This window comes from Elephas maximus, chromosome 4 (assembly GCF_024166365.1).
Source record: "Elephas maximus indicus isolate mEleMax1 chromosome 4, mEleMax1 primary haplotype, whole genome shotgun sequence".
NCBI lineage: Eukaryota > Metazoa > Chordata > Mammalia > Proboscidea > Elephantidae > Elephas > Elephas maximus.
In genome coordinates, this window is record NC_064822.1 from 82,229,697 (window position 1) to 82,243,579 (window position 13,883).

The following is a 13,883-nucleotide window of genomic DNA, read 5'->3' on the forward strand; positions in this document are numbered from 1 at the left end:
CAACATCTGGTCAAAAGATTCTAAAATTATCCATCATTCTTGTGAACTATTCATGCCCTTTTAGGATTCCGTTTCTTTGGCACTTCCTATCATTTACGTACCATATCAAAAGCATTCTTATAGAATACACTGTAATGTTGGTCACCAACCTCAAAAAGTCACTTTCTATATTTGTAGCTAATAGATATATAGCAAAGAGCCCCATGTCATTAAAGATAAATTAAGTGTGTTATCTTTTGGTCTACAGTTTTCTGTGGCTTATTAATGGCATAACACATCAATTCTTCTTTCAGGAGCGACCTTTACAACACCATTAATCCTCACAGCTTTTATCCAACTACATTATTACTCATTATAGTTTCAGCTTTCAATGTCTGCATTTGTTGAAAAGAGAAAACTAAATTGTCGTGGCCTCAAATCTTTGAAAAAATACGAGGAATTTATACGTGGTGAAGGGACTTTTTGAGGGAAAATATAAGAGAAATTTTAGTAGTGGAATAGGTCAAATGATAAATGTCATTAAACACATTTTTGCCTTTCTAAAATACTTTCTGTCATACCTAATCTTTTGCAACACTAAAGTAAACAAAGTCCATATGATAAAAATGCTAATACACTATTCTGTTAAATATTCTAAATCTGATAATATATATTTTTTTAAAGTAGCACATATACCAACACTGTGACATTTATGTGCTTTCATATAGATTAAGGAAGTAAATCATTCTTGCCATATAAAATATTTTTTTGTCCTTTTCCATACCTAAGACTCAAAAGCAAATCTTATCTTGGTGCCCATATAGGATGCTAAACAGAATAAGCGTTAGATCATAACAGAACGATACACAATGAAAAAGAAACACACGTGTATGCCAAACCTTTTTCAAACTTCTCAAAATTTCAGTTTCCACTCTTTCTCTCCTCACTGCTTTGCACTGCCCCAGATTGACTTCCTTTCAGCAAATAATCTTGAGGCCTACCTTTACGGAGATTGAAACATTTAAAGTACACCCCTTCAGCTTTTATTCTGTCCATCGTATCATTTCTCTGTCACTCTACTTTTTTCCCTTTCATTGCCTTCAGTCTCAGAAAAAGAAGAGACTTTTCTCCCTTCCAACTATAATCCTTTCATCATCTTTTTGCTCCATTGTCACTCCTGTATTCTTTCATGTCTGGACATCTCTTTAACTCTTCTTCCTCTTCTTGATTTATAAATACATGAGATTTTCTCATTCCAAAAGTTATTTTCACTCTGCCTTATAAAATATTATCACCTTTTGACACCAAACCTACAAAAATGCAGGTCTATTTCATCAACTGTACTTCCTTTCCTCATATTCTTCCCATCTTTGCAATTCTGTCTCTACCATTCTACTCAAATGTCTCTGCCTGAGTCTACATGTCCATGAGCTCCAATTACATGCTAAGACTTTTCCTCATTCCTCATGTTCTTTCACCTTCCTGCAGAGTGTAACACAGTTAAGTAACTTCCATTTTTCCTAGGCTAGCATGACACTGCCCTATCTTCATTTTTATTCTCAAAACACTCAGTTATTACTCACTCTTCCATTTTCCACCTAAAAAAGTGTGGTACTTCAAAAATATTTCCACATATTCTTTGCAATCCCTCTATTCACGAGTTGGAGCCTAATTCCCTTCCCATGGATTAGGGCTGGACTTAATGACTTTATTATAACAGAGCCCTGGTGGCACAGTGGTTAAGAGATCAGTTAGTACCAATAGGTCAGCAGTTCAAATCCACCAGCCGCTCCTTGGTAAGCCCTATTGGGCAGTTCTACTCTGTCCTATAGGGTTGCTATGAGTTGGAATCAACTCGACAGCAACGGGTTTAGTTTTGGTTTATAATGAATAGAATAAAAAAGAACTGATGGTATGTGACTTTGGAGACCGGATCATAAAAGGTACTGTTATTTTTCCTTTGCTTTCCTTTTTGTATCACTTACTCTGGGGAAGGCTAGCTGCCATGCTATGAGCAGCTCTATGGAGAGACCTATTCTGTCAAGGAACTGAGGTCCACTGGAAAAGACCAGTAAGAAACAGGCCTCCAGTCACCAGCTATGTGAGTGAACTATTTTAGAAGCAGATATGCGACCCCAGTAAAGCCTATAGATGACTGTAACCCTGGGCACGTCTTGACTGTAACTGTATGAGATACCCTAAACCAGAACCACCCAGCTCTGCTCCTAGATCCTGACCCTCAGAAATTATGAGATAATGCATGTTTGTTGCTTAAAGCTGGTAAAATTTAGGTTAATTGCTTATGCAGTAATAGATAACTACTACAATAGGTAATATCTATGATTCTTTATCCCACTTCTCTTCTTACCAGACACAGTCTTTGGTGAGCTCACTTGCTCTTGTGGCTTCTACAGCCTCATTAATGAACAAATTCCATGTTTAAAATTCTAACACTCCTTTTATGTATCAGACTTACATTTACGATTTCCTTCTGAACATCTCCACTTAAATGGTTCCTTGTGCTTCAAATCCAACACATATTCAATTTTTATATTTATCTCTTCATCTAACCTGTTCCCTTTCTGGTCTTCTCTTTCATAGTTAATGGAAGTACAATTCTTCATATTTCATAAATTCAAAATCCTGGATTCCTATGTCTCCAAATTGTTTCTCATCCTATACATTCGATTATGAATAAGTTATGTCAATTCTTCTTTAATAATCTCTCTTTAATCTTTTGTCTCCTTTCCTTTCTTATTAATTCCTTCTTTCTCATGTATCTTACTCTTCTCCTACACTAAAACAAGGGGTTCCCTGCTGCCAACTCTTCTTAAAGTTCTGATCTCTTTGCTGCCTAGAGAAAAAGTCAAAATTCCTGATGATGGCATTCAAGGCTCTCTACAATTGGGTGCCATCTATCCCTTGAAATTTTATCTTCCATCATCTTCCATCACACACTCATTCTGTACTCTAGCCAAATCAGCACATTTCTCAAAAATATCCTGATATTTCACTCTATCTGTATTTTTTTTTCGAGCCTAAAATGCCTAAAAATCGATCTCCTTTCCAATGCTCAGTTAGAATTAGGCCACCTCCAACATAGTCTTCCTTGATCTTTCCCAAATAAAATTCAATACTCTCCTCTCTGTGACTATGGGATCGCATTTGTGTTCCAGACTCATACTTACAATAGCTGATTTACACTATAGGTAGATGGACTTTCCCCAACTAGTCTATGAGCCCCTTGATGACTCTTTGAGGGCTGGACTCCTCATAATTGTATGCACAGCACAGTATCTTATAAATAATAAACTATAAAAAAATGTAGTTGAAGTAAGTAAGTACTTTATAGTCTAATTTATGTCTTACTAAAATAAATATCATTAATTTTTTTAAAAAGATGGGGCCCTGATGGCACGGTGCTTAACTGTCTGGCTGCTAACCAAAAGGCTGGCAGTTAGAATCCACCAGCCACTCCTTGGAAACCGTATAGGGCAATTCTACCCTGTCCTATACAGTTGCTATGAGTTGGAATCACGGTAATTTTTTTTTCTTTAGTTAGCTTACAAAAATATTTTCTAGTGTTTGTTTATTCTATTGAAATGACAACTATGGAGAATTGAAGTCTACTACTTTTTATAGTACTTTGATATGTTCAAGTCTATCCGAAGCAGAATGGAACTGAACTTCACATTCTAATAGCTAGATGCTGACCCAGGCAGAATGTATTTCATCATCATATACACTTTGTATGCACCACAAAAATGGAAACAAATTCAGTGATGGAAAAGGCAAGTCACCTAACAACATTCTGGAATCATCACTCACTGTGATTAGTCATTTAGACCTCACTCTTATATACCGATGGACATCAGCTACATAACCAATACAATGAGATTTTCAGGTGGACACTCTAGCTTGGATATCAGTTTGAAATATCCTTTGTATTTTAAAAACAGATCTATGAGGTTCATTAAATTGAAACTCTCTTATGAAACCTAAGCCATGCACAGTATATGAGTGATTTGTCATTTAAAGACGTTTTCATTCAATTGCCATAAACAGAAAATCAGCAAGAACAAAAGAAACAGAACTTACCTATTGTGCTAACTCTGGATGAAGGACTAGCTAATGCTGCTGGGACAGAGGCTTTGAGGGGGCCTGCCCCACTGTTTATTCTCAGAGCTGGCAAATGGGGAGAGGTGGGTGATGTGGGTGATTTGCCATCAGAGGTCTTGGGTTTAGCTGATAGGTTCAGTGGCTGTGCCACTTCATCCTGCAATGATCATTAGAACATGAGCTGTGATAAGGAAAGGCTGATCAAAAATGCCTATAAAAACAGGTATACAGCCTGACATTTTCCATCAAATTAGTCTACCAATCAGTGATCTTACCAGTCAGTCAGAACATTACAGCTTTGGGTTAACTATCAACATAAGGTCACTTTCAACTACGGAATATAAAGCACCTTTTTGGATATAATAAAGTACATGTGCACCCAACTGCCGAGAAAAAAACATAAATGATATGACAAGTAATATTCTTACAAAGTCGTTCACTGTGGTACTCGTTTTTATTTAGAGACATGATGTTGTTAATGTAAAATAATGATGTAGGGAGTTTTTTTGTTTTTTAACCTCCAAAGAATGGTTTGAGCTTCAAGCAACTTTGTAGCCTTGAGAAGTTTACTTTGGCATTTTAAAATGACAAGGGCAAAATTATTCCTAGATCATTCCGTTTGAAACATTTAGTTGACTTGGTCGGCTGTAATCCTTACACAGGATGCCTCAGTTGGCAGAAACTCAAAGTATTATGTCTCTTTCTATACTCCAGTAGAGTGGTGGTTCTCAAAGTGTGATCCTTGGTCTAGTGCCATCAGGACATCTTGAGAACTTGTTAGAAATGCAAATTCTAGATCCCAGCATCTCTGGAGGCAGATTCCACAACCTGTGTTTTAACAAGCACTCCCAGGTGATTCTGATGCGTGCTGAAGTTCGAGAACTGCTGCCTTATATAATATAAAGGAGGCTATTAAAAGCCTTTCATTAACTAGGCATCAAAAACACTGGAAAAAGCTTCCTTAATACATGGAGTTTTTGCTCTTAACCACCGTGGTACCAGGGCTCCAAACACTACCTCAACCTTTAAAATTTGATTGTGACATACCAGATATTATTAACAATAAATGAAAACATGCAAATGCATGCTCAGCTAATTGCTACTACGATTCAATGGCACGGCAAGAATTAGAATCCAGATCACCTTGTCAGTTCAGCCTAAGAATCCTGACTGTCAGACAGGGCCTTTATGGACTATTTACTATGTAGCTGTAATTATTTTTTCCCCCTAAAAATTGGTTTACCTGTTTTCTTCCTTCTACGTGAAATTCCTGGCCTCTGTTCAGCTAGCCCTAGAACTTCCTTTGACAGCATCATAACTCTTGCAAAAGTTTTGGGGATTCTAGGAAAAATTAAAGGTAGCTGTTTCATCACCTGCCCGTGCAGAAAAAAGGAAGAAATAGATACCCTGAGCTGGAAGAGAGGATATTAATAAGTACAGAAGAAAGAAGAACGTGAGTGTGCACGGGGAGGGGGAGTGGTGGTTTGAGGAAGGTGATGCCGATGTGGGTGTGGATAGGGTGAAATGTATGTCTTCGCTTTAAGGACTAAGAACTCTTAGATGCACGTGCTGAAAGCCGACTATTCAAAGCATTTATTAGAGCAAGAGACCCACTGGAACTCTTAATATTCTCCCCCATTCAAGGCAGCACAGTTGTCTGAAAGCCAAAAAGTGCAAGGCCCCAAGGACATAAGAGGTTGACAGTTCCAAAGTTGATATAAATGTCATTCAAAATTGCCCTTTCATTCTCTTTCATTGTATGACCAGGCTAATGGTATATTAATAAGAACTCGCATGCTTGATCCTTATACTGGTAACTGTATAAATAATTTTGACCTATGATATGATATTATTTCACAATTTGGTTGTTTTAATAATTTACTACTGAGCTAGTACACCAAACACCTATTATTCATAAAAAAAAAATTTTTTATTATTCATAAAGGATACAAAAATTACACTACTTTCCCAATTTCTATTAATTATTTTTCATGTGTCTAGATGAAAATTTAAAAACCATAACTATAAAATGGAAGTGGACTATTTATGTCATGCATTCTGATAGTTATGAGTGTGAGCAATAAAGCCTGAGGGGTAAGGCTCTTTCTAGTTCATTATTTATTTGCACTATTCAGGGGAAAGTTGTTCGAAAGCTTAGCATGATTCACCTCTATTCTAACAAATAAAATACATTTTTTAAATTTTAAGTAAGTAACTTACACATGAAAGAATGTAACTTTCAAGGTCAGGAAAGCATTAGAAAGATAGCACTTCTATCAATGACATCATCAAGCAGTGAGGAAAGCAATTTCCTTTTAATTATTTGTCCAATTGTTAATGATGTCGATGATTGAAACTTCTGGAAATAACATTTTATAATTATTTCACTTATACACAAAGTAATAAGAAGAATCTTAAGTATCTCTTAGGTAGCTCGAAACTTGTATATGATAAATAGAAGGTAGGCATTTAAGCTTAAGCAAGCACATAAGCTAAGAAAACTTTAACTACTAGAAGGCAATTATTTACACTTACAGAGTGTAAACAATCAAATAACTTATAGCATTGGGCAAATCCGCTGCAAAACTCCTCTTTAAGGTGTTAAAAAGCAAAGATGGCACTCTGAGGACTAATGTACCCCTGATCCAAGTCACAGTATTTTCAATTGCCTCATATGCATGAGAAAACCGGACAATGAATACAGAAAACTAAAGAACTGATGCCTTTGAATTGTGGTGCTGGCAAAGAATACTGAATACACCACAGACTGCCAGAAAAATGAACAAATCTGTCTTGGAAAAAGTACAGCCAGAATGATCCTTAGAAGCGAGGATGGAGAGACTTTGTCTCATGTACTTTGGAGATTTTATCAGGAGGGACCAGTCCCTGGAGAAGGACATTATGCTTTGTAAAGTAGAGGACTAGTTAAAAAGAGGAAGACCCACATGGAGATGGACTGACACAGTGACAGCAACAATGGGGTCAAGCACAGCAATGATTGTGAGGATGGCGTGGGACTAGGCAGTGTTTTGTTCGGTCATACATAGGGTCACTATGAGTCGGAACTAACTCAATGGCACCTAACAACAACAACGTAATGTGCATTATAAATATTTCACATTATTTATTTAATCCTCAAGACTGTGAAGTAGTTGTTAATAACCTCAAGGAGAAAAAGTAAAGCTCAGAAATTTCTAGTCAAATGCCCAGAGAAGCTAGAACTCAAATCCAGGTCTTTAGACTCAACATACAATATTCTTTCCATATATATGACAAATTCAATCTTAAATTTAAAAAGACACTTACGAAATACAACTTCTGAAATTCAGACCTAACAATATAATTCTATCATATAAAAAACTACATGAAGTTCAGAACATATGCAATAAAATAAAGTAATATACATGTTTGCTATTTTATACAGAGTTAAAAAGTTAAGGCACGCATTGTTGACTTATTTTGGAGATGTTTTTATGCTTCTGTGTTCTATATACTGTATGGCATTGAAAATTTCCTCTGTTAATATTAAAGAGTTGTTTAATTAGATTTTTCTTTGAGAAAACTCCCAGGGTTCATGTCTAATATGACAGGAAATATAATAGTTCATACTATGATGTATAAGAGAATGCTTTGTACATCCAAATACTAGTTTTCAGAACACACTCATGATGATAACATCTGCAAATAAAGCACTGGATGAGCTGGAATGGAATGCAAAGCAAGTAAAATCTAAACATATTTATATAGTGCAGACATGTTCTATTTACTTATAATTACTAATGACTTGTCTGAAAGCAAACATCCCACTTAAGACCAGCTTGTGGTCGTGATGGTGGAAATATATCCAAGGCCCTAATTAATTCATATCTCAACCAATGACAATCTCCCACACAGCTAAAAAAATATGGATAAACAAATGAATTTGGAAAAAGAAAAACGTAGTCTTAGATACATTAAAGAAATGCCTATTTTTGTCATGATGTAAGCGTTTATTTCACATAAATTTATCAAACACGTACAAGAACTATATAAAGTTAAAATATATTTCACTCAGAAGGTTTTCAAATATTAAGATTATTTTGGAAAAACACGTTACTCTCATATTTGTATAATATTCACAATTTTATAATGTGCAAATAATTTAGAAAAATCAAACACAATTTATCAGAGGAAAAGCATTCTCTAGAATTTACCATACTTTTTCACTCTTCCCACTCCTTAGCCTTTCTTCATTTTTTTGCTTAGAAAGTTTAATAGGGGTCTAGAAAATAATGGGACCCTCGTGGCACAGTGGTTAAGCATTTGGCTACTCATCAAAAGGTCAGCAGTTCAAATCTACCAGCCACTCTTGGAAACCCTATGGCGCAATTCTACCCTGTATTATAGGGTCACTAAGAGAAAATAATGGTGCCAGATTCATGGAGAAGTCTATTTATTTGTTTCTTCCTATTTGTATCCTTGTCCTTTACAACATGGAAATATGTCTGCATGAGAGTCCTTGGACTACAAGGTACACCATTGAGGATGTGCAAATGATGATACCCATCAAAAGAAATATTTCACCTTTAGCAACATCTTTATTCATTTTCATAATCTAACTGATGACCCACTTCATGCCACATTGCTGTTGTCTCAGAAGTTCACTTCCTTAAATATCTATCTAAAGTAGTTATTAAAAATCAAAGACTTACTCGGCAGTTAACAAATTTATAGCATTCTAATGGCAATAGACAAGTATTATAAGTTTATTCAATCATTTATTCATTATTTACTAACTAGCATTTAAACTATTCATTAAGGCTAGCAAATGCCAGCATTAGAGAAAATGTAAGTCAACTAGGCATCTGATTTAGACTCTTTGATTTGGTGTGGTCAGTAACAATGAGGAAAAGAAATGCATTTACTTTTTATTTAAAATCTAGGTTTATATATATATGGAACAGTGTTTCCTTTAAACTGAGTTCTTTGAGGACAGTTTATCTATACATTTAATATGTTATTTTATTTAAAAATACACTTTGCTTCTTTATTAGCCGTGTAGTGATTGAATAATAATTTATGTATTATTTATATAAATGTATATATATATATTTTATGTTACAATTATACATGTGTGTATGTATGTATTAGTATCTGTATATGGAGCCCTGGGAGCCCTGGTGGCACAGTGGTTAAGAGCTTGGTTACTAACCAAAAGGTTGCCAGTTCGAATCTACCGCTTGCTCCTTGGAAACCTATGGGACAGTCCACTTTGTCCTATAGGGCTGCTATGAGTTGAAATCGATTCGATGGCAAAGGGTATGGAGCCCTGGTGGCACAGTAGTTAAGAGCTTGGCTGCTAACCAAGAAGTCTGCATTTCTAATCTACCATTTGCTCCTTGGAAATCCTATGGGGCAGTCTACTTCGTCCTATAGGGTTTCTATGAGTCAAAATTAACTCGACAGCGACGGGTTTGGTTTTGGGTTTTTTATGTATAATTTCAGGCAATTTGAAAACTGTTCATATTTATTATAAGTACTCATATGAAATAAGAGTAAAGGTACTGTGAAACATGTTGCAAAATTAATCATGCTGCTGCTATCATCCTCACTAATGAAATAATCGTACGAAGTAGGGAAGGTGCAAGCCAGGCTGACTTGCATGAAATGCTCTGCTGCTGCGTCTCTCCTCCCTTGTTTGTGCTCATGTTCATTCTTTCTCTTTCCTTTTCTCTCCTACTGCTCATTGTGGGAACACCCTTTATTTCTCCTACCCAAATGAAGTATTTCTTTTCTACAATTAAGTAGAGGTTTGAGAGAGAGAGAGAGAAAACAAAAACAAAAACCAGAATTATCAATAAGGATAAAGAACTTAGATGAGAAAAGGTTTACATTTATGTCCAAGAGTCAATCAAATAATATAAGATAAAATTAACTTTAACAATCTCAAAATTATTTTCTTAGACCCTGAAGAACTAGGAATCCTACTCCTGTAGCCATCCAAACTCTACACTTAATGGGTAGGTTCCTGTTACCTAAAAATCAAGTCTATCATCTTACACAGCACATAGTCCTGAAGTCCCTTTCATGAACAGATGCGTACTTTTGGATTTACAAATACAAGATGCCTTGTTAACCAGGCAGAAAGAGCTCCAGGAATTCTTTGATAGGTGTGTTTTTGCTGTGCTAATGCTACCATTAGACTTGATCGCCATTTAAATGCATGTCTTAAGGTATTTAGTTGAGGGCTATGTATTCCGGCTTCTCATGTGGCTTCCTTATTTTTGCCATTTTACACTTTTGCTTAATGTATACCTGCTTTTTTTAAAAGTGGATGCCAGTAGTGTAGTTGGGAACATTTGCTTCGGTGTGATAATTACACATTGCCTTTACATTTAAATTGTTAGTCCTTAATTTATTTAAAGGTACTCAAATATTATCCACCTTTAATCTTGTTTAAAATGTTTCCTGTTCCCTATCTCTCATGCTTTAACAGAGTCTTTTTCTTGTTTTCGATTTTGTAAATTATATATACATAAATGTACAAATTTATTTTTGAAAACAAATAGAGGAAAGAAAGTATGTGGGTTCTAGAATATCAGTTATATTTCAGAAGCTTTTTTTTTTTTTTAATTTAAAAATTTGCTCTGACGTAATGCCATTCTTTTTACACACAGAGTCTTTCTGTGACAGCCGGCCTCCAAGATGTTCCCCAATATTTCTTGCCTCCTGGTGTTTACACCCTTGCCCTTGCATAGCCTCTGCTCACAATGAATACAGCTGATCTATATAACCGATAGGATATTGCAGGACTGTCAGAGCTTGACTTCTGATACTAGGTCATAAGAGGCATTGCAATTTATATCTTGCTGTTTCTTGGATTACTTGTTCTGGAGCATGGTTTCTCATCTACGGCACCAGTGACATTTTGGGCTGGATTATTATTTGTTGTGTGATTGTAGGAAGTTTGGCAGCATCCCTGGTCTCTACCCACTAGATGCTAGTAGCAATTGCCCCACCCCAGTTTTAACAGCCAAAAATGCCTCCAGACATTGCCAAATACTTGATACCTTGGGGGAAGTCAGCTGCTATGTTGGGAAGATAGTCAAACAGTCCTATGGAAAGATCCACATGGCAAGGAAGAACTGAGGACTACTACAAAAAACCAGCACTAACTTGCCAGGCACATGAGTGAGCCATGTTGGAGGTAGATATACCGGCACCAATAAAGCTTTCAAATGACCGCAACTTCATGAGATACTCTGAGCCAAATCCACCCAGCTAAGCTGCTCCCAGATTCCTGATCCCCCCAAAATGTATGAGATAAATGTTTATTGTTTAAAGCCACTAAGTTATTGGGTACTTTGTTAAACACTGTTAATTAATCTATCCTCTACAAAGGATGTACAGACAATATATAGTAAGTTCTTATATGGCTTTAAAACTTTTTTTTTTTTTAACCAAGATATCATTTTGCACCAAAAAAGACATTCAGGCAGCTAACAGACACATGAGGAAATGCTTGCAATCATTAGTCCTTAAAAACCCAAAAACCCAAATCTATTGCTGTCAAGTTGATTCTAACTCATAGTGACCCTACAGGACAGAATAGAACTGCCTCATAGGTTTCCAAGTAGTGGCTGGTGGATTCGAGCTGCCAACCTTTTGGTTAGCAGAAGAGCTTTTCACCACTATGCCACCAGGGCTCCCATTAGCCCTTAGAGATATGCAAATCAAAACCAAAATGAGATACCATCTTACCCCGACAATACAGGCACTGATCAAGATCACAGAAAACAGTCAATGTTGGAGAGGTTGTGGGGAGATTGGAACTCTTATGCACTGCTGGTTTGGAATGTGAAATGGTACAACCATTATGGAAAACAATATGGCACCTCCTTAAAAAGCTAGAAATAGAAATACCGTATGATCCAGTAATCCCACTTCTAGGAACATATACTAGAAAAATAAGAGCTGTCACACAAATAGACATACGCACATCCATGTTCACTGCAGTATTATTCACAATAGCAAAAAGATGGAAACAACCTAAATCCCCATCAACAGAGGAAAGGATAAACAAATTATGGTACATACTTGCAACAGAATACTATGCAACGATAAAGAACAATGATGAATATGTGAAACATCTCACAACATGGATGAATCTGGGATGCATTTTACTGAGTCAAATAAGTCAATCATAAAAGGACAGCTACTATGTGAGACCACTATTACAAAAGCTCAAAGCAAGGTTTACACGTGGAAAAAAACCCATCTTTGATGGTTATGAGAAAAGGGAGGGATGAGGAGGGGAAATCGCTAACCAGATAGTAGGTAAGTGTCAACTTTAGTGGAGGGAAAGACAACACACAATATAGGGGAAGTCACCACAACTTGACCAAGGCAAAGTCATAGCAGCTTCCTAGACACATCCAAATACCTTGAGGTACCGAGTTGAGGGCTGGGGACCATCGTCTCAGGGGACATCTAGTCAATTGGCCTAACATAGTTCATAAAGAAAATGTTCTACATCATACTTTGGTGAATAGAATCTGGGATCTTAAAAGCTTTTGAGCAGCCACCTAAGATATATCTATTGATCCCATTCTGTCCTGAGCAAAGGAGAATAAAGAAAACCAAAGACACAAGGAAAATACTAGCCCAAAGGACTAAAGGACTACATGAACCACAGCCTCTACCAGCCTGAGCCCACAAGAACTAGATGGTCTCCAGCTACCACCATCAACTGCTCTGACAGGGATCACAATAGAGGGTTCGAGACAGAATGGGAGAAAAATGTAGAACAAAATTCAAATTCACAAAAAATGATCAGGCTTACTGGTCTGACAGAGACTGAAGGAACCCCCGAGACTATGGTACCCAGACATCCTGCTAACTCAGAGCCAAAGCCACTCCTGAAGCCCACTTTGCAGACAAAGATAAGGTCTACAAAACCAATAGAAGCCCCTGTGGCACAGTGGTTACAAACGTCTCTGCTAACCAAAAGGTGGCAGTTCTAATCAGCTGCTTCTTGGAAACCTTATGGGGCAGTTCTACTCTGTTATAGGGTCGCTATGAGTCAGAATCGATTCAATGGCAACAGGTATAAAACCAACAGTGATACACATGAGGAACATCCTTCTTAGTTCATCCAAATAAAAAAATACATAAGACCAAATGGGCAACTCTTGCCCAAAAGCAGAACAAGAAGGCAGGAAGGGACAGGAAAACTGAATGAATAGACATGGGGAACCTGGGGCAAGAAGGGGGAGAATGTTGTTACATTGCAGAGATTGCAACCAATGTCACAAAACAATTTGTGTTTACATTTTTGAATGAGAAGCTAATTTGCACTGTAACCTTTCACCTAAAGCACAATAAAAAAAAAATCATTTTGATCTGGGAAAATACTAGTTTCTCACTCTTCAACCATAACACAGGAATACTTTCATGAATCTCCCCATTTTACTTGTAATACTTTGCAGAGCCAGATGCCATTTCCTTTTCACTTTTTCTTTTCTTCCCTTTTAATATTTCCCCTCCCTTCCCTTTAACATCTCTAATTTTGCTTTTGAGACTTTCATTTAAGATTAAGCCCCTGTCTAATCTTCACTCTTTATTTCTGTAATGTTCTAAAAATATACCATCTGAATACAGTTTCTATATATTTATGTAGAGTGCCATATGAGATGTTTGGCTGACAATGTCAGATGAAAATCAACTCAGAGAAATTCTGCAGAGTAAAATTTCCAACTATATTTGAAAAGAGGAAGAATGGGAGGAATACAAGTGTTGACACTAAT

General features: G+C 36.5%; 1 protein-coding gene across 21 annotated transcripts in view; it reads right to left on the reverse strand.

The window, feature by feature from the left end:
• Nucleotides 1–13,883, reverse strand: part of SOX5 (SRY-box transcription factor 5) — a 1,155,824-nt gene that overhangs the window by 41,374 nt on the left and 1,100,567 nt on the right. For all 21 annotated transcript variants that reach the window (XM_049885159.1, XM_049885162.1, XM_049885160.1 and 18 more), the window contains one exon: nucleotides 4,078–4,255. In XM_049885159.1, the coding sequence (XP_049741116.1) occupies nucleotides 4,078–4,255 (178 nt within the window). The remainder of the gene's footprint in view (nucleotides 1–4,077; nucleotides 4,256–13,883) is intronic.